Source organism: Sparus aurata, chromosome 5, assembly GCF_900880675.1.
Source record: "Sparus aurata chromosome 5, fSpaAur1.1, whole genome shotgun sequence".
NCBI lineage: Eukaryota > Metazoa > Chordata > Actinopteri > Spariformes > Sparidae > Sparus > Sparus aurata.
Genome location: NC_044191.1, coordinates 37374890 through 37397743, shown reverse-complemented (window position 1 = coordinate 37397743; position 22854 = coordinate 37374890). Strand labels below are relative to the sequence as shown.

At 46.0% G+C, this 22854-nt stretch overlaps 3 protein-coding genes across 6 annotated transcripts in view; 2 read left to right on the top strand and 1 right to left on the bottom strand.

Annotated features, from left to right (window-relative positions):
- The first annotated feature begins 4521 nt into the window (after nucleotides 1–4521).
- Nucleotides 4522–12977, top strand: LOC115581633 (bromodomain-containing protein 3-like). The gene is made up of 7 exons (XM_030416897.1): nucleotides 4522–4670; nucleotides 4884–5276; nucleotides 6491–6619; nucleotides 6723–6929; nucleotides 7125–7357; nucleotides 8348–8646; nucleotides 9593–12977. Exons 1-7 carry the CDS (start codon nucleotides 4641–4643, stop codon nucleotides 9709–9711), a joined length of 1410 nt encoding a protein of 469 aa, XP_030272757.1. The 5' UTR covers nucleotides 4522–4640; the 3' UTR covers nucleotides 9712–12977.
- A 762-nt stretch (nucleotides 12978–13739) lies between these two features.
- Nucleotides 13740–16115, bottom strand: brd3os (BRD3 opposite strand). 4 transcript variants are annotated; one of them, XM_030416901.1, is made up of 3 exons: nucleotides 15905–16115; nucleotides 14921–15132; nucleotides 13740–14866 (listed from the first exon to the last, which is right to left on the bottom strand). In XM_030416901.1, exons 1-3 carry the CDS (start codon nucleotides 15934–15936, stop codon nucleotides 14610–14612), a joined length of 501 nt encoding a protein of 166 aa, XP_030272761.1. In that variant the 5' UTR covers nucleotides 15937–16115; the 3' UTR covers nucleotides 13740–14609. The 4 variants fall into 4 exon arrangements, with proteins under 4 accessions (XP_030272761.1, XP_030272760.1, XP_030272759.1 ...); XM_030416900.1 differs by having other exon boundaries at nucleotides 13740–14893; nucleotides 14948–15132; nucleotides 15905–16114; XM_030416899.1 differs by having other exon boundaries at nucleotides 13740–15132; nucleotides 15905–16114.
- A 24-nt stretch (nucleotides 16116–16139) lies between these two features.
- The window catches only part of LOC115582217 (PHD finger protein 19-like), an 8693-nt gene continuing 1978 nt past the window's right edge, over nucleotides 16140–22854 (top strand). Inside the window, exons 1-6 of the mRNA XM_030418033.1 lie at nucleotides 16140–16368; nucleotides 18388–18568; nucleotides 18693–18774; nucleotides 18891–19004; nucleotides 19209–19303; nucleotides 22814–22848. Of these exons, the coding sequence (XP_030273893.1) occupies nucleotides 18389–18568; nucleotides 18693–18774; nucleotides 18891–19004; nucleotides 19209–19303; nucleotides 22814–22848 (506 nt within the window). The 5' untranslated portion in view covers nucleotides 16140–16368; nucleotide 18388. The remainder of the gene's footprint in view (nucleotides 16369–18387; nucleotides 18569–18692; nucleotides 18775–18890; nucleotides 19005–19208; nucleotides 19304–22813; nucleotides 22849–22854) is intronic.

Here is a 22854-nt window from a genome sequence, read left to right as displayed (position 1 = left end):
CAGTACTGTTACTACAGGTACTACAGTACTGTTACTACAGTACTGTTACTACAGTACTGTTACTACAGGTACTACAGTACTGTTACTACAGGTACTACAGTACTGTTACTACAGTACTGTTACTACAGTACTGTTACTACAGGTACTACAGTACTGTTACTACAGGTACTACAGTACTGTTACTACAGTACTGTTACTACAGGTACTACAGTACTGTTACTACAGGTACTACAGTACTGTTACTACAGGTACTACAGTACTTATACTACAGTACTGTTACTACAGGTACTACAGTACTGTTACTACAGGTACTACAGTACTGTTACTACAGTACTGTTACTACAGGTACTACAGTACTGTTACTACAGGTACTACAGTACTGTTACTACAGTACTGTTACTACAGGTACTACAGTACTTATACTACAGTACTGATACAACAGTACTGTTACTACAGTACTGTTACTACAGGTACTACAGTACTTATACTACAGTACTGTTACTACAGGTACTACAGTACTTATACTACAGTACTGTTACTACAGGTACTACAGTACTGTTACTACAGGTACTACAGTACTTATACTACAGTACTGTTACTACAGGTACTACAGTACTGTTACTACAGTACTGTTACTACAGGTACTACAGAACTGTTACTACAGTACTGTTACTACAGTACTGTTACTACAGGTACTACAGTACTGTTACTACAGTACTGTTACTACAGTACTGTTACTACAGGTACTACAGTACTGTTACTACAGGTACTACAGTACTGTTACTACAGGTACTACAGTACTGTTACTACAGGTACTACAGTACTGTTACTACAGTACTGTTACTACAGGTACTACAGTACTTATACTACAGTACTGATACAACAGGTACTGTTACTACAGTACTGTTACTACAGGTACTACAGTACTTATACTACAGTACTGTTACTACAGGTACTACAGTACTTATACTACAGTACTGTTACTACAGGTACTACAGTACTTATACTACAGTACTGTTACTACAGGTACTACAGTACTGTTACTACAGGTACTACAGTACTTATACTACAGTACTGTTACTACAGGTACTACAGTACTGTTACTACAGGTACTACAGTACTGTTACTACAGGTACTACAGTACTTATACTACAGTACTGATACAACAGGTACTACAGTACTTATACTACAGTACTGTTACTACAGGTACTACAGTACTTATACTACAGTACTGTTACTACAGTACTGATACAACAGGTACTACAGTACTGTTACTACAGTACTGTTACTACAGTACTGTTACTACAGGTACTACAGTACTGTTACTACAGGTACTACAGTACTGTTACTACAGGTACTACAGTACTTATACTACAGTACTACAGTACTGTTACTACAGTACTGATACAACAGGTACTACAGTACTTATACTACAGTACTGTTACTACAGGTACTACAGTACTTATACTACAGTACTGTTACTACAGTACTGATACAACAGGTACTGTTACTACAGTACCTGTTGTATCAGTAAGAATGTGTATGAAGTTTATTTATTTGATATCACTGCAGTTATTTTTATATATAAAGTTTTACCATGAAGTACTACAAAAGTACTACAGTCTGTATTGATTATTGCAGTACTTTCAACTAGGGCTGGGCGATAAAAAGATCTCGATCATTTTCAAAATATAGCAATGATAAATTTATGGCATTTCTTTTCGATAAAGTTTTTTTTTGAGTCCGTTGTCCTCTCACTAGAAAACGCTACACCAACAGCCAATCACACAGCAGAGAAACAAATGCATGTGGTGGATGCATGTTTCTGGCCCCTCCCACTCACAACAACCTGTTGATCGGTCCGACTCGCGAAACCGAGCGCGAGGAAACAAAGTTGGACCGAAGAAAGGTCTTCGCTTATTTGGAACTAGTTCTCCTACCTGAAGTCTGACAGACCAGCATTAGGTGCAGAATGTGTCGGCCACCACCCTCTTCCATCATCTCAACAGGTACCGACCCAAACAGAACTCCATCGTTTACGCTATCCTGCTAACAGGTAGCCAACAGACCAGCCCCACTGCTTCTACTAGTCACACTTAACTTCCACAACCAGCAATCTCTGCAGCTTTTTCAGCCATTGTCCCATATGAGAAGAAGCGAAACAAAGACAGAACCAGCTCAGTTACGCACAGTACCGCTAAAGACATGAAGCCTGTAAGCACAGTTTAAAAACAGGCTAATGACGTCACGGATGCTAAGTCCACTCTGCTAACATCCCTCAGCTGAACGCAGGGTGGAGGGTCGAGGTGGAGCTGCTCAGAGCTCATATGTGGTCACATCGGGTCTTACAGAACCACATCGGTTCATACAGAACAGGAGGATGATGAAGCTGACAGGGTTCGTACGGGTGCTTGAAATCCGTGAAAGTGCTTGAGTTTCAATGTTGTGTTTTCAAGGTCTGAAAAGTGCTTGGATTTTAGTTTAAGTGCTTGAAAGTGCTTGACATTATGTCTGTGCTACTGTCATATACTCTATGTCTTTCACAAAATTGAGATCAGACTGGATAGTTTGCGTATAACAAGGAGAAATAAAATCAGTAAGAGATCCGTATGTGGAGATGTTTCCTCCTGGGCTCCGCTGAGCCTCTCTGCTCCTCTCCGCGACCTGCCGGTCTGTGTGTAGCCCCACCCCTTTCCAAGAGAGACAGCAGGAGATGACAAAATGCCGGGAGGCTGTTGTTTTAACAAGCGTTGGCTTCAAAATGATAACTACAAACTATGGTTAAGATAAGAATCGAATCAAAGAGTGGCGTCATGCAAGGTCTGCAAAAAGATTTGCAGATGTGTGCAGTGGGAGAGCCTGCGCTCTCCAGTCACAAGAAATGTGACTCGAATTTGATGCACCAGAGCTGAAAGTGCCAGAGTCAGAAACTGACTGTTCAGTTTGTCTCTGTAACGTCACATCAGGCACTGACATACGTAAGAGCTTTAAGTGTGAAAAGGAAATGTTCACTTTTCTCCCATTTTCATGACTTACTTCTAATAAAGTAAGATTAGCCTACATTGTAAGGCCCTTTAGCTAATGTTTATGAAGTTTTTGTATGTTTTATCTGGATACAGACTGATGTGAAACAGATTGACGTTATGTCGCTGTTCTATTGGCTGTTTATATTATAGTCAGTAGCCCAGCAGCACTAACCTGTTGAGGCAATGATAGCTTACCTTGTTATTGCTAGCCTGGACGGGGATCTTGCTCACAATTATTCTAAAAGACGGAGAATCCACTGTTGAAAGTGGCAGCATATCTTACATACATACATACTTGTGTTGTTTCGGGAGGTAGAGAGATCTTTTGGTTTTGCACACAAAGTGCACGTAGCTATAATGTTCTTCACATCCTTGTCTCTGAGGAACTGAAGATAATGAGCGTATGTCCATCTCGCGAGTCCAACTTGTCTGCTGCTGCAGTCGTCTTCTCCTCAATCAATAGTTCTCCAGCACTAACAGGAAGCTGTTGGAGAATTTGTATAAAAACAACACACCACTTAGTTTCGGGTTTAAAATGCATTGTAACATGCGTTACTGGGATTTGTACCAAGTAAAATATTTTTTTTGTAATGTCTTACATTACTGCGTTACAGCACTAAAGTAACACATTACAGTAATTGCATTACTTTTGTAATGCGTTACTCCCAACACTGCATTTTGAAACATACAAATTTATGTCAAAAAAGAAATTTACAGGGTGCTCTCAGGTCTCTCTGTCTCGGTGCGAGTGTGTCTGAAGAACGCCAAGTGGCTTCCATTTTTTTGGATAAAACTTTTTGTTCTCCTTTAATTTCTAAACTTTTTGCTGTTATGAAACATAATTTTAGAAGTTTACAGCATAACACAATGTGCATAATTGTGATAAAAAGTGAAAAAAAAAATAAAAATGAGTGTATATATTCCTGTAGATCATGTATTTTACCTCAGCGATATGGTGCTGGAAAAATTTGAAAATGACCCTTAAAAGTGCTTGAAAAGTGCTTGAATTTGACCTTGAAAAATGTGTACGAACCCTGAGCTGAACTTAACTGCCTGCAGTATTCACAGATACACGAGCATCATCATCCTCACCGTTAAACTTTTTATTATTTTCTTGAATCAGTGTTCAGTTCAGTGAACTACCTCTAAAATGTTTGAGACAAGTTTGTTGTCCATATTTATCATTTTACTTCTTCAGTGTTGAACATGAAGCCACGTGGTTGGTTGGCTCTGTTGTATGTTTGTCATCTAGTATCTGACAATAAATACATTTATTTTATAAACCATAATAACCTTCTGGTGTGTTTTGGGTTCTGTCAGGAGAATACTCTTTATTATTATTGTTATATATCGTGATATAATTATCGTCATTGATTGATATGAAAAACAAACATCTGGTGATATCGCCCAGCTCTACAGTCATGTACGTGCACAGTAAAGTACTGCAGGACTAACAGCACTGTTTCTCTTTCAGTGAGTCAGCAGGCGGAGTCTTCAGCCTCCCCTCCCCCCTCATACCCCTCCCCCTCCCCCTCTCAGACACCTGTCATCTCGACCACGCCCACACCAGTCCAAACCACGCCCCCTCTGTCTGCCCCGCAGCCCACAGCAACCATGATGCCATCTGCACAGCCTGTTGTCAAGGTAATGGCGTCACATGACCCTCATAGAACAGGAAATACCTGTCTGTCTTTGTACCTGTCTCTCTGCCCTTTGTCCACCTGCCCGTCTCCACCTGTCTCCCTCTGCCCGTGTCTTTCTACTCTTTTGTGTCTGCATGTCTCGCTCTATCTGTATCTTTTTACCTGTCTTTGTCTCCACCTGTCTGTCTTCACACCTATCTGTCTCCAACAGAAGAAAGGTGTGAAGAGGAAAGCCGACACCACCACTCCAACCACGTCGGCCATCTCTGCTGGTCGCGCAGACTCTCCGTCCGCTCAGGACACCAAACCACCCAAACTGGGCTCGTCCCGCCGCGAGGCAGCCGCCCGCCCTGCCAAGACCCGCAGGGAGACAGGCGAGGAGGTAGCTGTGGGCGAGCTGGGAGCTGGTGGAGGCGGGGCCGGGGGAAGGAAGGGTGGTAAGCTGGGTGAGCAGATGAAGCACTGTGACGCCATCCTGAAGGAGATGCTCTCGAAGAAACACGCTGCCTACGCCTGGCCCTTCTACAAGCCAGTCGACGCCGAGGCTCTGGAGCTGCACGACTACCATGACATCATCAAACACCCCATGGACCTCAGCACCGTCCGGGTAATGCACAATTACATAATCACACTGCCATGACATCACAGTATCAGACGGGTCGGTAAAGAAACAAGCTGAGTTCATAGTTGTTTTTATACTGGGCAGCAAGCCGCCAATGTGTCCGTCCTTTTTGCGGCTAGGTCTGCGGATTTAGACAGAAGGCGGTATATTTAGGGTCTGTTGTGGTCCGGCAATCTGCCACCTCGTTACGATGTAAATCCGAGCCATCGATGTGCCGGCCTCTGTGTGAGGTGGGCGGAGGTGTGGATGACCTGCACTGTTGTGCGACCCACAGCCGGGGAGTTTTAAAACCAGGAAACAGCTGATCACAGCAGTTAGTCCATCATTTCATCTGCGGACATTAAGATGAACAACTGGGCAGCTGCTGAGATCCAGGAGATGCTAGCGTCTCCTCGCTCTCTGTAGCTGTCTTTGTTGTCCGCTTGTTGTAGCAGCAAGCTACTAACGGTCACTACTTTCAAATTAAAAGCCCCTGCTAAGAACACAGTTCTAAACTCCAAACTGGGGTGCAATGTAAAGCTCTTATTTTGAAGACAAATTTGACCTGCTTCCTGTTAGCTGTCTGGTGCTTGAGGCAGCTAACGGAGGGGGCGGAGCGCCGCAGTCATGACGAGGCAGTGGCCATTCATGATTATGCTGCATCCCGCCGGCCTTGAGTGGGCAGCTGCGTAGCAATTCTGACTGACACTGGTATCACGGGGCTAAATACTCTTCCGACACATATGTTGTATGTTGTTCACGCCCAACTTTGTGCCTCACGTCAAGTCACATGTTTATGTTATCCCAGTGGCGGCTTTTTGGAAAAGAAGGAATATTACGCCTCATTTTCACAAGGCCAATTGAAGCATTTACCTGGCTGCAAATGTGCCGCCTTTTCTATCTAAAAGGGGCAAATATCTGAGACAGACAAACGACCAACAGTTGACCTGTGAGACGGCGATCAGATCCAAGTTAAGAACGCCAACAGGAAGTGTGACATCACAGCTGTGAACCGCTATACTGTCGGCTTCAAAGCTTTTATTCTGCTGGATGAAAAAAACCTCAGATCAGACAGAACCAATAGAGAGGTGGAAATCAACAAATAGATCTAAACGGGTGAATCTCAGGTGAATCTCAGGTGAATCTCAGGTGAATCTTGTGTGCTCAGATGAGGGTTGAACTGTGAACTGACTCTTGGTCTCATGTTGATTCTCTGATAGAAAAAGATGGATAAAGGAGAATACAGTGATCCTCAGAGCTTCGCCACTGACGTCAGGTTAATGTTCTCCAACTGCTACAAGTACAATCCTCCAGACCACGAGGTGGTTGCCATGGCCCGCAAGCTGCAGGTACGTAACACCTGGAGACCCTCCGGTCCTCTCAGAGCCTGCTCCTCATTGGGCTCTGTCGGCAGTAATCAGTCAATGAGTCACTAAATGGACCTCTCCGCAGGACGTGTTCGAGATGCGTTTCGCTAAGATACCTGATGAGGGCCTCGAGGCATCAGTCCCATCTACAACACCATTGGTCAGTAAAAGCACCGCCTCCTCTGACAGCAGCAACAACTCCTCCTCCGACGAATCGTCCGACTCAGAGGAGGAGCGAGCCACGCGATTGGCTGAGCTACAGGAGCAGGTTGGTGCTGCCGACCAATCACAGGTCAAGAACATCCTCGTTTTCTTCTTTTTAACATCATTGTAGATTTAATGAACGTTTGATTTTCTATTAACGGGTTTTCTAAATAATCATCTTCATATTATCATGTGATTGTGGTTGTGTAGACCATCAGCAGCTAAAGGCGCTCCAGGTATTGATCAGAAGTTGAAGGTATTGATTATCAGTGTATTCCACCAGTTGAAGGCGGTGCACGAGCAGCTGGCTGTCCTGTCCCAGGCTCCCGTCAGCAAGCCAAAGAAGAAGAAAGAGAAGAAAGACAAGGAGAAGAAGAAAGACAAGGACAAAGACAAAGGGAACAAGGGCAAGATGGAGGAAGAGAAGAAGCCCAAGGCCGCCGCTCAGCAGCCCAAACCAGCCAATCAGAAGAAGGCTCCTGCCAGGAAAGCCAACAGCACAGTGACTGCCACCAGGTACCATCCAATCAGCTCCCTGTTCCTAAGTGTTTCGGACTCCATATGTTTGAGCAACCTTCAAACTATATGTCAGTTTTTAAATCGTGTTGATAGGCCAAGTAAAACTGGAGTTACGATGTATTATGTACGCTACACTTTTTCGCTAGTGTTGCCGTCACGTTTGCTGCGTGTTCGGTGCAGGAAGAGACGTAAAGAGATCGGGCTTTCCTCACGAACGTGTTCGCAAGCAGGAAGTGCAAGCAAAAAAACACGTTCCTATTGGTGGAAAAAGGCACCACACCAGACAATCACAAAATTACATGGCACATCACGTGATTTGGTTGCTAAGGGCGGGGGGGAAGATTTGGAAGGGACGGAGCGGAAAAGTGAAAGCAGCAGTGCCGGTCAGAGAGGCAGCGACAGAGATCGCGAGTTTTGAGAGTTGGGAGATTTGTGACATTTAGCGTGTTTGGAGTGCATAGTTAGTGTGTTATGTAGTGTGTTATGTAGTGTGTAGTGGAGCAGGCAGTGCAGCTTTTCATTGAGCTGGAGGAGCTCAGGCAGACCTGAGCCTGAGGTGTTGCCTGCATTTAAATGTAAATAGTTACATATAACTTTGTAAATTTCAAAAACTTATGCACAGATTTGGCAAACAACAATTTATATTTGCATTATAAGTAATAAAAATGGTTCGTTGAGCATATTTGTGGTTTTCACAGTAAAAAAACTAACTTTTTCCTACTCAGATTTTATGTTGTATGTATGATTTTAGGTCCATTGTGTTAATACAGTGTGTCAAAATGAAAGAATAACTGTACAGTCACACATGTGAGGTTGTGGTGAAAATAATGACACCAAACAAGGCAAGGTAAATAGTTTTTAAGGTGAAATATAATGGTATAATCAGAAATGGTCAAAAACGGCCAATTATACCCCAGACCCCGGAGGGTTAAAGAGCTAACATTCTCAGACGCTCTGACCAATCCGAGCGGCTCTGTGTGTTTCCAGGCAACCGAAGAAAGGCAGTAAGGCGTCCGGCGGTGGATCAGCCAACGGAGACGACGGCGAGGAGTCGTCCCTGCCCATGTCGTATGACGAGAAGCGGCAGCTGAGTCTGGATATAAACCGGCTGCCGGGGGAGAAGCTGGGCCGGGTCGTCCACATCATCCAGTCCAGAGAGCCGTCGCTGAGGGACTCCAACCCCGACGAGATCGAGATCGACTTCGAGACCCTCAAACCCTCCACGCTCCGAGAGCTGGAGCGCTACGTCAAGTCCTGCCTGCAGAAGAAGCAGAGGAAACTACTGCGTGAGTATATATACTGCTGTCTGTACGCTGTACTGCAGTACAGCAGCACTACTACAGTACTGCTACAGTACTGTAGCAGTACTGTAGCAGTACTGTAGTAGTGCTGCAGTACTGCACTTGTTATTATACAAATGCTGGATTGTGTAAAAACATGGATATGACCTCTGTGACATCAGAGTCTGATTATTAATCTCTCTCTACCTGTCTCTCTCTCTGTCTCTACCTGTCTCTCTCTCTCTGTCTCTCTCTCTGTCTCTCTACCTGTCTCTACCTGTCTCTCTCTCTCTGTCTCTACCTGTCTCTCTCTCTGTCTCTCTCTCTGTCTCTACCTGTCTCTACCTGTCTCTCTCTCTGTCTCTACCTGTCTCTCTCTCTGTCTCTCTCTCTGTCTCTACCTGTCTCTACCTGTCTCTCTCTCTCTGTCTCTACCTGTCTCTCTCTCTGTCTCTCTCTGTCTCTACCTGTCTCTACCTGTCTCTCTCTCTGTCTCTACCTGTCTCTCTCTCTGTCTCTCTCTGTCTCTCTCTGTCTCTACCTGTCTTTCTCTCTCTGTCTCTACCTGTCTCTCTCTCTCTGTCTCTACCTGTCTCTCTCTCTGTCTCTACTCTGTCTCTCTCTGTCTCTCTCTGTCTCTACCTGTCTCTCTCTCTGTCTCTACCTGTCTCTCTCTCTCTGTCTCTACCTGTCTCTCTCTCTGTCTCTACCTGTCTCTACCTGTCTCTACCTGTCTCTCTCTCTGTCTCTACCTGTCTCTACCTGTCTCTCTCTCTGTCTCTACCTGTCTCTACCTGTCTCTCTCTCTCTCTCTGTCTCTACCTGTCTCTCTCTCTGTCTCTACCTGTCTCTCTCTCTGTCTCTACCTCTCTCTCTCTCTGTCTCTACCTGTCTCTCTCTCTCTGTCTCTACCTGTCTCTCTCTCTGTCTCTACCTGTCTCTCTCTCTCCAGAGAAAGCAGCAGGGGGTGGTGCCTCGGGAGGCGGGGCTAGTCGTTTGAGTGGCAGCTCCTCTTCCTCCTCTGATGACAGCTCCTCAACAGGAACCTCCTCTTCCTCCGACACAGACTGAACACACACACACACACGTTACTGAACCCCCCCCCCCCCCCACACACACACACACACACACACACACACAGAGGTTTATCCACTCAGCACACACAGATGAAAACACACATGTAAACTTCCATCCTGAACACACACACACAAAAGACAGAGATACACACTCTGAACTTCTTACAACACACACACCCATACAGTATATATAAACACACACACACACACACACACACACGCCCAGACTTGGAGACTGTATGTAAATAGGCTGACCTGTTTTTTAGCTCCTAGTGTCGTTTTTTTTTTTTTTTTTCTTCTTCTTCTTGGAGGAACGCAAACAGACTGAAGAAGAGAAGAAGAAGAACACAACATGAGAAGAATAATGAAGTGAGACAGACAGCCTGTCTGTCTGATTGGGAGGTGTGTTGATCTTCTCTGAACATTCGAGCGTGGGGGCTTTCTTCTTCTTCTTCTTCTTCATCTTCTTCTTCTTCATCTTCTTCTTCTTCTTCTTCTTCTTCTTCTTCTTCTTCTTCTTCTTCTTCTTCTTCTTCCTGTTGTTGGACGGCCGGCTGTGACCCCTGACCTCTGCAAACATTCCAGAAGCATCAATAGAGCATCATGGGAGAGGAGGAGGAGAAGGAGGAGGAGGAGATCTCGGGGGGGGTTTACTCCATCAACATCTCAGAAATTGATGGATTGAAAGATTCCTCCAATTGGTTTAAAGGTGGCAACACCTGTGAGACAAAGTTCAGACATTCGGAAGTCAATCAGGTTCTTGGTTCAGTTACATTCTTCAGACTGGAGATGATGCAGCTCAGATCAGATAGGCGAGCCGACGGAGACGTGTAACGTCCTGCTGACAAGCTAATTTGTTCTTATATGAGACGTCATGTGATCAGAGACAGACAGGATGTGAATCTGATTCAAACAGTCCTCGTCTTCATAGTGATTGTCTTCCAGCTGCGGTCAGTGTGAAGTCTGACACAGTCATAGACCTCCATCTTGTCCTGTGTCAGTTTACACATAGGCTAACTGAACTAACACTCTAACAGTGGCTACAGTTGTGGATGAATAAACAGACTACAGTTAGCAGCAGTTAGCGGCCACTCTGCTGATGTGCTGCCTCTGTTAGTTGAGGATATTATTGACGCTTTTTGTTTTTAAATATGAAAAGTTAAATCTTAGATTAATTTTCTAAAACGGAGGGAATCTGAGGAGCTGTTGGATGAACCCCTCTAAGAGTCGACTCCTCTGCTGGTCCCGCAACAAAACCCACAACCTACTGTCTGTCCCCGGGGTCAACAGTGACGAAGGGGGGCGGGGTCACCAGGCTCAGACCCCGCCCCCTCAGCAGAGAAACTGACTTTTTTTTTTAACACTACATTTCCTTTATTTTTCTGTTTTTGATTTTCAGGTTGTGTGCTGAACTCGTTTGTGTCTTATAAGGTTCTCTATATGAAATGTCTTTGTACCGCTGCCCCCCCCCCCCCCCCATATACTGTACCGCCCCCTGCTCACGTCACGTCCTGTGAGCTCAGACTGCTCCAGGTGTGAGGAAGAGTCCCGATCAGGCGTCAGGTCTTTTAAAGTTTATTTTAGAATCCACGGTTCAAACTTCAATCAACAAAAGTAGAAAAATAAACATTTCTGCTGGAAAACTTGAAGCTTGAAAAAAAGGTTTCCCAGAATCGAGACGAGCTGCGACAGTCGGACACAAACATGGCCGTCACAGATTCTGTCAGCTGTTTATTGGTTCTTTAAAATGTCTGTTTGAGATGCAGCGACATCACACTTTGCTTTATTCTCTGATCAGAAGATTAAATAATTGTATTTCTCAACAGGAAGTCACAACTGAACCTGATCAGAGCTTTTTAAAATCTTTTTAATAAAGTCACTTCTGACTGGCTTCTGTGGTGACATCGTAGCCTCACGTTCACCTGATTGGTGGGTTGGTGTTGAGCTGGAGTCACTCAGGAAGCTTCCTTACGTTAGGGACGCAGTGCTCGGGTGAAGGTCGGACTGGTTCTTCTGGGTTTGACCTTTGACCTCTATCAGATGTTACCTGACGATACCTCAGGTGTCGCAGTCAGTCTCCAGGTGGATGAAAAACCCTAACACCATGCTGTGCTCTGATTGGTCGGTTGGGGGCTGTGTTGCTGGAAAACTAAATTATTCTTGTGACAGGAGTTTCCAGTTTTCCGACGTGATTTGAACACATCAGACAGCCGATCGGAGGTCTGTCCGACCTCTCATGTCACTGCTGATCAGATCAGTCAATCAATCAGATCGAACCAATCGGATGAATCTCAAACAAACCTGTCTGTCTGTCGACCTGTCTGTCTGTAGTGTGTCGATGTTCTCTTCGTGTTTGACCTTTGACCTCTGCGTACAGACAGGATCAGGACTCCATGGTTCTGTCTCTCAGGCTCTCGTCTGTGATTGGTTGAACCTTCAGTGGTGTGTAAGCTTAAAGCTTCTGATTGGAGTAGAATCTGTTTGATCCTGGTTGTCTGATGATGTGTTCAGGCTGAGCAGGAGCACAGAGAACTGGATCATGTAGAAACTGGTGAATTGGTTTGATGGGAATCGATCAATGATCTAAATTTTCCGTAAAACTCGACTTTTCTTTCCGTTTCATCTTGTTTCAAACACGAATCTGTCGGACAAAAGAAAATCACGTTCCTGTAGCTTTCGACTCGTCAGTGGATGGAGTCGCTCCGTTGTCCTGGAGACGGTTCAGTCGTCGTCACATGGTTTAAATCCAGCGTCCGAGCTGAGCGGGTGAACTCATTTGTGCTTTTTAATCTTTTCAGACTGAAGAGACCTTTTTATTTTGGACATTTAACAGACTAATCAATAAGTGATCTATAATCAATCCGGACAGAGACGTGTCCTCCCGGTGTGACAGACAGGCAGACAGTCGGACAGCTCGTTGCCACAGTAACCCTCCTCTGTTTATTTTTAGTTGATGGTCGAGCTTTGATGCTAATAGTTAATTTTTGTATTTTAATAAGAAAAAGGAAAAAAGTGATTTTATGTATTTGCATGCACTCCGGCCGTACGTTCTTTCTTCCGTATGTTTGAGCACTGTATAGTAGCTGTATAGTAGCTGTCTGAGCTTTAGATCGACTCCACTCGATAGAGTAGAGACACCGAGAGAGAGACAGAGGACGAACCGACGACAAACCAACAAGTGAATTATTTGATGTAATTACTGATATGGGATCCTTATTTTCTGAGTTCCTTTGTTTTCATAAATAAACACATAAACTGAAACGATGACTCGACTTTATCTCACACACGTTGTGTCCGTCAGAACCGTGGACGAAGCCGAGCTCCTGTGTTTCTGCATCCACTTCTGTGTCTGCATGTTTCCATCCACAACATGGAAAATGTTCCCCATCCCTCGTCAGCAGATCATCAAATCATCGCCAAGAAGACAAAGTCAAACTGCTGCAGTTGTTTGTGAGCAGAACACAATGAAAACAGAGAAGAAGAAGAAGAAGAAGAAGGCTGTTGATGATGCTGTCGTCAGAACCAGTTTCGGGTCAGATCGCTGGTAAAACAAATGTGTCAGCTGCTCACACGGTCTGATGGTGTGATGGCCTATAAACACTGAATAATCTCAATCTGCAAATTAACTAAAGTTATCAAGTACATGTAGTGGAGAGGAAGCAGGAGACGGATATATTCAAGTAAAATGAGAACTGAATATTGATCTCAAATATCAGTTTTCAATTTCTAATAATCAGTATCATCGGCATTAAAGTCGCGAAGAAGAGTTTCAGCCAAACCTCAAATAAAAACTTTAAACATGATGAAAATATAGAATATCTGCTTGTTTTGTGTCAATATGAGGACGTCTCAGATCTGCACTCAGATTTTATATATTCACAATATTAATGAGGTAATAATACAAACTGTTTCCATCAGTAACTAAACCAGAAAACACACACACACACACACATATATATATATATATATATATATATACACATATATATACACATATATATGCATATATACATATATCAATTATATATTGAGTTTGTTTATTCAGTCATGAAAACAAAGAGTTTGATTATTTAGTTAGGGTTAGACAGTAAAACATTTCAGGAGGTTGTGAGGTTTTTATGACCGTTTTACAGACGCGTCTTTCCCAATGATGATGTCATCACATGATGATGTCATCACCCAGCTCGGCCACCACAAACTGTCTTCGAGCCCTGGAGCTCTTTGTGGGGTTTGATCTCCACGATGAGGTCGGCCATCTTCTCTGCAGAGGAAGTTACGATCAAGCCAACTGCGTTCAATAGTCCTCCGCCTCTTCTTCGTTGGTTTTAGTGGCAGACTTTAAACCGATGTATCGGAGTATCTGACATCATGAGGTTCACTGACGGCTGCTGTCTTCAGTGAGAGAGAACGAGACGCAGCTCCTGAAATACAGAATCAATACGTGGCGGCCGCGTTGATATTAATAAGATATTGAATATTGAAATAAATGAATGTGTGGGAAACACTAAAGCATGTAAACATTTTATATCATCACCCAAAAATAAAAATACTGACAATGAGCAAAATATGAAACCTTTAAAAACCAAAACCAGGTCAGGAGAGTTTGAACAGGACAATTTTAACTAATTCAGAACAAGTTCTAGGCTTCGTCTCCTCTTGACTCGAGTCTGAAGGTTCAGTCCAGTTTGAGCCAAAGAACTCAGGTTCTCGGGAGTCAAACAGCTCAATGAAGAGCTGCTGTATTTAATCCAGATGTTCCAGAGGATCTATGGTGTCGTTCTTCTTTTGGACAGAACCTGAACAGACCGACCTGCAAACTGAAGACTGAACAGAAACGTTGAATCCTCTCAGATGTCTCCAGAGTTCAGTCTGGATCACACCATCTGTTCCAGTCTACATCATGCTGCAGATCCTGGACCGTCCATCTGTGTCCTCCAGGCCCTTTTTGTCCCGAACCAGGACGGCCTGGTTCCCAAAGCTGCTGTACCAGGCTGACTGGCTCCGGTTCAGGTAGGTGGAAGGTGGAGCCACCTGCAGGTCCTGCTGCTGCTGTTGCCAGATCAGCAGGGATGTGTCGCGATACCGCAGCCTCGCAAAGGCCTCCGACATGGCCTTCTCTGCCAGGGGGGGGCGACCAGGACCAGGTGGTCCAGGGGGTCCAGGTGGACCAGGGGGACCAGGGGGTCCAGGTGGTCCAGGGGGACCAGGGGGTCCAGGTGGTCCAGGGGGACCAGGGGGTCCAGACGCCTCCTCTACAGCAGGTTTGATCACAGTCTGACATGTCACTCCAGAAATACGACAAAGGTCCAGAAGCAGACTGGCCCCGCTCACTGTGGACCCCCTCAGGTCCAGGTCCATCTCAGTCATGTTCGAACACCTGCAGAGCCCAGCTGGTCGTCTGGTCCTCAAACAGAACCTGATGGAACAAAACCAGGTCAGTTTGAACTGGATCCAGGCGTCATGTAGCGACAAAGAGTCATTCTGTCTTCCTGATGTTCAGTTTATTATTAATGTCGCCATGACTCCCGTTCACCCGGTTAAACCCGGGTTAATCACGTGCTGCTGTCTGAAGGGGTTCGGACTCACTCTGCGGTAAACTTCAGCTCCTGCTCTTCATCAGACTGCTCACCTCCCCCTCCTCCTCCTCCTCATGTCCCTGTCGGTTTCCGTACTTTCACCTCAGATTAAACTGATTTTCTACCAGAGGAGCTAACGGCTGTTAGCCGCGTTCCGCTAACCGCTCACACTGCTGACCGTCGCTGTTTTCAGGGTTATGGCTAATCCTGCTACTAGTTTAGCTCTGTTAGCTCCTGAGATAAATACGTAATCCGGATGACGTCACTAAATCAACCTATTAAAGCGACAAAGCATAACCAGTGACGTCACAACTCTCAGTTTATTTTCTATGACTGATTAGCGGTCAGCATCATCGTTAGCATGCCGCTGCTGTGGGGAAGCTAACGCTACTGCTGCGTCCCATAGCAACGGTGTGTCTTCATGCCGGTCCGGGTAGGAACGAACGACACAGTAACAAGTGTTCCGCTGGGGTCCGATGGTGATTTATTTACTTCAGTCCTGCTAAACCCCGTTTATCACACAAGTACACAATAATCTGTCGTTGAAATATCCTTTCAATCAAGAAATGTAAAATGAATGAGCATTCATCATATTTGGGTCATTAATCTCACCTTCCTGTGAGGCTGAACGAGCAACACCGCATTGGGATTTTTTAGGAGCACTGGAGGTGACATGGATTGTTTCTTTGTTTTTGTTTTGACTTAAAAAATAAATCCAAAATCTACATTCTCAATTAAAGAATCATTCTTTAATTGATTTTCTATAGTTTTCATTCGAAGCCGTGCAGTACTTCCTGGTGGGGACGTGATGACGTTATTTTTGACGGGCGTGATGATGACGCCTATGTAAATTCTGGAAAACCTCCTACTTTGATTCGCGGGAAAACTGAAAAATGGCGACGGTCGAAGTTTGAAGTTTAGCGCCACGAAAACTGAGACAGAGAGAGAAGACACGGAAACACCGACTGTCTGTCTACCTGTGTGTGTGTGTGTCTGTCGCTGAAACACCTGTGTGTGTGTGTGCGTGTGTGTGTGTATGGTTGGAGGACAGGTGGAGACGGACCGGATCGCAGAAGGTAAGTGAGCTGTGTTGTGTTTGAAGCCGCTGTGTGAGTCGGTGATGCGGGTGTGAGGACGGTCGCTGCTCCCGTTAACTGTCCGCTTCACCGCAGCTACACGGTCACGGCAGACCGAGTGAACACCGTTATTACAGCGCTGTTACCGGAGCCGTTACACCGCAGCGCCGTGCATGTGCGTGTGCGTTGTTTGTGACCGCTTGTGTGTTCAGCTAACTAATACACTAATTAACATTGACATTTAATATTTGATCTGCTTACTCCCGGAGTTAGTCGGTTATTTAACTGTAGTGACCCGGTTCGGGCTGAGGGTGGGGTTACCGGTAGTTAACAATGGTTAACGGTCCTTGTGTCTCGGTTTTGATGGGAAGACGCACTGCGCATGCTCCGCGTTGACAAAATCCCCCTGACAGTTCAGGAATGAATCATAGCCACAACCTGTCTAACTGTCTACCCATCTGTCTGTCTGCAGGGTGACTGGTGTCCTGTCTGTCTGTCTGTCTGTCTGCAGGGTGACTGGTGTCCTGTCTGTCTGTCTGCAGGGTGACTGGTGTCCTGTCTGTCTGTCTGTCTGTCTGTCTGTCTGTCTGTCTGTCTGCAGGGTGACTGTTGTCCTAACTGTCTGTCTGCAGGGTGACTGGTGTCCTGTCTGTCTGTCTGTCTGTCTGCAGGGTGACTGTTGTCCTAACTGTCTGTCTGCAGGGTGAATGGTGTCCTGTCTGTCTGTCCATCTGCAGGGTGACTGGTGTCCTGTCTGTCTGTCTGTCTGTCTGCAGGGTGACTGTTGTCCTAACTGTCTGTCTGCAGGGTGAATGGTGTCCTGTCTGTCTGTCTGTCTGTCTGCAGGGTGACTGTTGTCCTAACTGTCTGTCTGCAGGGTGACTGGTGTCCTGTCTGTCTGTCCATCTGCAGGGTGACTGGTGTCCTGACTGTCTGTCTGTCTGTCTGCAGGGTGACTGGTGTCCTAACTGTCTGTCTGCAGGGTGACTGGTGTCCTGTCTGTCTGTCTGCAGGGTGACTGGTGTCCTGTCTGTCTGTCCGTCTGCAGGGTGACTGGTGTCCTGACTGTCTGTCTGCAGGGTGACTGGTGTCCTGTCTGTCTGTCTGCAGGGTGACTGGTGTCCTGACTGTCTGTCTGCAGGGTGACTGGTGTCCTGTCTGTCTGTCTGCAGGGTGACTGGTGTCCTAACTGTCTGTCTGCAGGGTGACTGGTGTCCTGACTGTCTGTCTGTGGGGTGACTGGTGTCCTGTCTGTCTGTCTGCAGGGTGACTGGTGTCCTGACTGTCTGTCTGTCTGTCCGTCTGCAGGGTGACTGGTGTCCTGACTGTCTGTCTGCAGGGTGACTGGTGTCCTGTCTGTCTGTGTGCAGGGTGACTGGTGTCCTGTCTGTCTGTCTGCAGGGTGACTGGTGTCCTGACTGTCTGTCTGTCTGTCCGTCTGCAGGGTGACTGGTGTCCTGACTGTCTGTCTGCAGGGTGACTGGTGTCCTGTCTGTCTGTGTGCAGGGTGACTGGTGTCCTGTCTGTCTGTCTGCAGGGTGACTGGTGTCCTGTCTGTCTGTGTGCAGGGTGACTGGTGTCCTGACTGTCTGTCTGCAGGGTGACTGGTGTCCTGTCTGTCTGTGTGCAGGGTGACTGGTGTCCTGTCTGTCTGTCTGCAGGGTGACTGGTGTCCTGTCTGTCTGTGTGCAGGGTGACTGGTGTCCTGTCTGTCTGTCTGCAGGGTGACTGGTGTCCTGTCTGTCTGTCTGCAGGGTGACTGGTGTCCTGACTGTCTGTCTGTCTGTCTGCAGGGTGACTGGTGTCCTGTCTGTCTGTCTGCAGGGTGACTGGTGTCCTGTCTGTCTGTCTGTCTGTCTGTCTGTCTGCAGGATGACTGGTGTCCTGACTGTCTGTCTGTCTGTCTGCAGGGTGACTGGTGTCCTGACTGTCTGTCTGTCTGTCTGTCTGTCTGTCTGTCTGTCTGCAGGGTGACTGGTGTCCTGACTGTCTGTCTAACATGTCTGTGTCTCTCTACAGGATGTTTGACCACCTGATTGAAGCCTTCTGTCTGGAGCCTCAGGTGTCTTCAGGAGGCGGTGCATGTCGAGGGGGGCGTGGCTCGGATGAGAGCGAGGGTGAGGAGTCCAGTCTGAGTGTTGGACAGTTTGTCCTCTGTCATTGGTCAGATGGCCTCTACTACCTGGGCAAGATCCAGAGGGTAACACACACACACACACACACACACACACACACACACACACACACACACACACACACACACACAGAAATAAACAGTCTTCCCTGATTGGTTGGTGTAACTCTGTGTTGTGATTGGTGGACAGGTGAGCCCCCCTAGACAGAGCTGCTTTGTCACATTTGAGGACAACTCCAAGTTCTGGGTCCTCTGGAAGGACATCCAACATGGTGAGAGACAGACAGGAGCAGAGTGAGACACTCCTGCAATGATCATGAATGTGTCTCACCATTCTTCTGTGTCTGTCTGTCAGCTCATTTAAATGTTTTGTCTCATCATGTGTCAGCGGGAGTGCCGGGGGAGGAGCCCCGCTGCTCTGTGTGTCGGGAGGCGGAGCCAAATTCTGACATCCAATCAAACCAAAACAACCAGATCCTCATCTGTGGGAAGTGTGGCATCGGTGAGTGAGACAGGCAGCTGGTTAGCTGATGATCTTTTACTAAACATCGATGTGTTATCAATATCCTCCTGCCATCAGCTTCCTGTTTAGTGAACGCTGCAGCCTGTCGGAGGCAGCAGAGACGGGCTTTAGCTTGTCCATGTGTTTGAGTAACAATACTTCTGTCTGTCTGCCTGTCTGTCTGTTTGTCTCTGTGTGTGTCAGGTTTCCACCAGCAGTGTCATGTTCCCCCAGTAGAGGGCAGCATCAGTCTCAGTCCCTGGTTCTGTAGACGCTGTGTATTCGCTCTGGCTGTCAGGGTACACACACACACACACACACACACACACACCTGCTTTCCTGCTGCTGCTTCACATTAAAAGACTTCCACAACAAGTCACAGGGAGGGATTTATTTTGAAGCAGCTACAGGAAATGTATCTTAGTCAGACAGAGAGGAGGTAGTAGAGTAGGGCTGGGCGATAAATTGATAAAATTTATTAATTTGAGTTTGTCAGCGTGTCCGCATCCTTAAAAAGTCTTAAATGCGTCCATATTTTGCATATAGGTTTTAAATTACATTTAGTTTGATCTTAAATATGTACGTTCATTTACAGTTTACGATGTCGCCTTTTTTGTTTTTGTTTGGAGGAAATGTGTTGGTGAGATTCTCAGTCAGCTCCGTGTGTTGTACTTCTGTCTGAAGTATCAGGAACATAAGTGGTATTTTGTCGACAGCCCGGTCAGAATTTATCGGCGTACACTTCGACTTCGACTGCGGAATCTGCTACAACTATGGGAAAGTTTAAATTTAACAAGTGTTGGCTTGAACATCTAGAATTCAGTTTGTTAAAAGCCGTAAAACAATTAATCTGAAGCACAGTGTACGCTCTTGCAAGAGGACCCTCAACTGAGGCACACTCGGTGTGAAAGCGCTGGTGTCACACACAAAGTCGGAAAAACACCAGTTAGCTTCTAAAAGTCTCCAGCAAAGTCACGCCATCACACACTTCTGTACGCCTTTGTCTGTGCTGAATTTGGCTGAATTTCTGCGTCGTTATAAGCTGGCGGCGTATAGAGGGCGTGTCGGTCTGACAGTCTGATAACTGCACAGGTGCTTCACGCAACTAAATACAGAGAAATGTCCCACAAAGCAACGTTACAGAACCAAACAACAGTAATTAGGGGTGGGAAAAATAATCGATTCTTAGATTAATCTCGATTCGGACGTGGATGACGTGGATGATTCACAAATGTCAAAAATCTATTTTCTACATGTTAATTGACAACATAATGTTGACAGAACGCAAGAGGCGAAACTCAGAAGTGCGGAAGTGCAGCGCCCGGACAGCTGACGGCGTGCACACAACAAAAAACATGGGATGTGTCGTGAATGTCTGTACTCACAAACAACTCATGGGTGGAACGTCTGAGGCATTTGTTCACGCCGAGCTGCTCAAGAGCAGCGTGGAGACCGCTGATAGCTGTTGACTGATAGCTGTTAGCTGATAGCTGTTAGCTGTTGGCTGTTAGCTGTTAGCTGTTGGCTGTTAGCTGTTAGCTGATAGCTGTTAGCTGTTGGCTGATAGCTGTTAGCTGTTAGCTGATAGCTGTTAGCTGTTGGCTGATAGCTGTTAGCTGTTGGCTGATAGCTGTTAGCTGATAGCTGTTAGCTGTTGACTGATAGCTGTTAGCTGTTGGCTGATAGCTGTTAGCTGTTAGCTGTTGGCTGTTGGCTGATAACTGTTAGCTGTTAGCTGTTGGCTGTTGGCTGATAACTGTTAGCTGTTAGCTGTTGGCTGTTGGCTGTTAGCTGTTGGCTGATAGCTGTTAGCTGTTAGCTGTTGACTGATAGCTGTTGGCTGATAGCTGTTAGCTGTTAGCTGTTGACTGATAGCTGTTAGCTGTTGGCTGATAGCTGTTAGCTGTTGGCTGATAGCTGTTAGCTGTTAGCTGTTGACTGATAGCTGTTAGCTGTTGGCTGATAGCTGTTAGCTGTTAGCTGTTGACTGATAGCTGTTAGCTGTTGGCTGATAGCTGTTAGCTGTTGGCTGATAGCTGTTAGCTGTTAGCTGTTGGCTGTTGGCTGATAACTGTTAGCTGTTGGCTGTTAGCTGTTAGCTGTTGGCTGTTGGCTGATAACTGTTAGCTGTTAGCTGTTGGCTGTTAGCTGTTAGCTGTTGACTGATAGCTGTTAGCTGTTGGCTGATAGCTGTTAGCTGTTAGCTGTTGGCTGATAGCTGTTAGCTGTTAGCTGTTGGCTGATAGCTGTTAGCTGTTAGCTGTTGACTGTTAGCTGTTGACTGTTAGCTGTTAGCTGTTGGCTGTTGGCTGTTAGTTGTTAGCTGTTAGCTGTTGGCTGTTGGCTGTTGGCTGTTAGCTGTTGGCTGTTGGCTGTTAGCTGTTAGCTGTTGGCTGTTGGCTGTTAGCTGTTGGCTGTTAGTTGTTAGCTGTTAGCTGTTGACTGATAGCTGTTAGCTGTTGGCTGATAGCTGTTAGCTGTTGGCTGATAGCTGTTAGCTGTTAGCTGTTGACTGATAGCTGTTAGCTGTTGGCTGATAGCTGTTAGCTGTTGACTGATAGCTGTTAGCTGTTGGCTGATAGCTGTTAGCTGTTGGCTGATAGCTGTTAGCTGTTGGCTGTTGGCTGATAACTGTTGGCTGTTGGCTGATAACTGTTAGCTGTTAGCTGTTGGCTGTTGGCTGATAACTGTTAGCTGTTAGCTGTTGGCTGTTAGCTGTTAGCTGTTGGCTGTTGGCTGATAGCTGTTGGCTGATAGCTGTTGGCTGTTGGCTGTTGACTGTTAGCTGTTAGCTGTTGGCTGTTAGCTGTTGGCTGTTGGCTGTTAGTTGTTGGCTGTTAGCTGTTGGCTGTTGGCTGTTAGCTGTTAGCTGTTGGCTGTTGGCTGTTGACTGTTGGCTGTTGGCTGTTGACTGTTAGCTGTTAGCTGTTGGCTGTTGGCTGTTGACTGTTAGCTGTTAGCTGTTGGCTGTTAGCTGTTAGCTGTTGGCTGTTGGCTGTTGGCTGTTAGTTGTTGGCTGTTAGTTGTTGGCTGTTGGCTGTTAGCTGTTAGCTGTTAGCTGTTGGCTGTTAGCTGTTGGCTGTTGGCTGTTAGTTGTTGGCTGTTAGCTGTTGGCTGTTGGCTGTTAGCTGTTAGCTGTTAGCTGTGAGGTCAGTCAGCTGTGGCAAAGTGTGAGACGTCCAGATCAACCTGTGATACAAACACCTGTATCGACCGTCGAGCAGCTGCAGCTGTATTAATGTACTACATGTGCTGCTACAGGAACACTTTTCTTTTCCTTTTGGTTCTTTGCAAAGCTGGATGTTTGCTAGCAAATGTAACCTTCCAGTTGACTTGCCACACTTCTTTCATTTGTGTTATTAATTAAATATATTGGAAGTAAATTAAGTATGGATCATTACAGATACTTTGCTTGAAAGTACCAAGTAGTCACACAGTGAGAAAAAAGTAGGAAGAGATGAGCAAACTCAGATTTAATTATTATAAATTTTTAATTTATGCATGGAAATGTACATTAAAAAATAGCTGCATCGAGACTCGGTTTAGAATCGAATCGTGAGATTCCCACCCCTAACAGTAATGCAGTAACTGTAACTGTCTTTGGCAACTTGTATGAGGAAAACAGTACTGCAGATATACGTGGAGAAGTGGCAACTCCGTGTGAAAAGGCAATAGACTAGAGTGAGACCCATCAGCTCAGCTGCCGTGGCGGAGCGGAGCCGGACCAGACATGTATCTGGTGGAATCGAGTGGCGAGTCTAAATGTTCCGCTCACTTCCTGCCTGTCTGTCTATCTGTCCTCTCCACAGAAAGGGGGCGCTCTGAAGAAAGGTCCTATAGCCAAGCTCTG

Coding starts and splice junctions, on each gene's coding strand:
- LOC115581633 (XM_030416897.1), top strand. CDS start 4,641: ATGATGCCATCTGCACAGCCTGTTGTCAAG. Junction 6,620..6,722: donor CCATGGCCCGCAAGCTGCAG/GTACGTAACACC, acceptor ACCTCTCCGCAG/GACGTGTTCGAGATGCGTTT. Junction 8,647..9,592: donor GAAGCAGAGGAAACTACTGC/GTGAGTATATAT, acceptor CTCTCTCTCCAG/AGAAAGCAGCAGGGGGTGGT.
- brd3os (XM_030416899.1), bottom strand. CDS start 15,936: ATGCGGTGTTGCTCGTTCAGCCTCACAGGAAG. Junction 15,133..15,904: donor TCGTTCAGCCTCACAGGAAG/GTGAGATTAATG, acceptor TTGTTCCATCAG/GTTCTGTTTGAGGACCAGAC.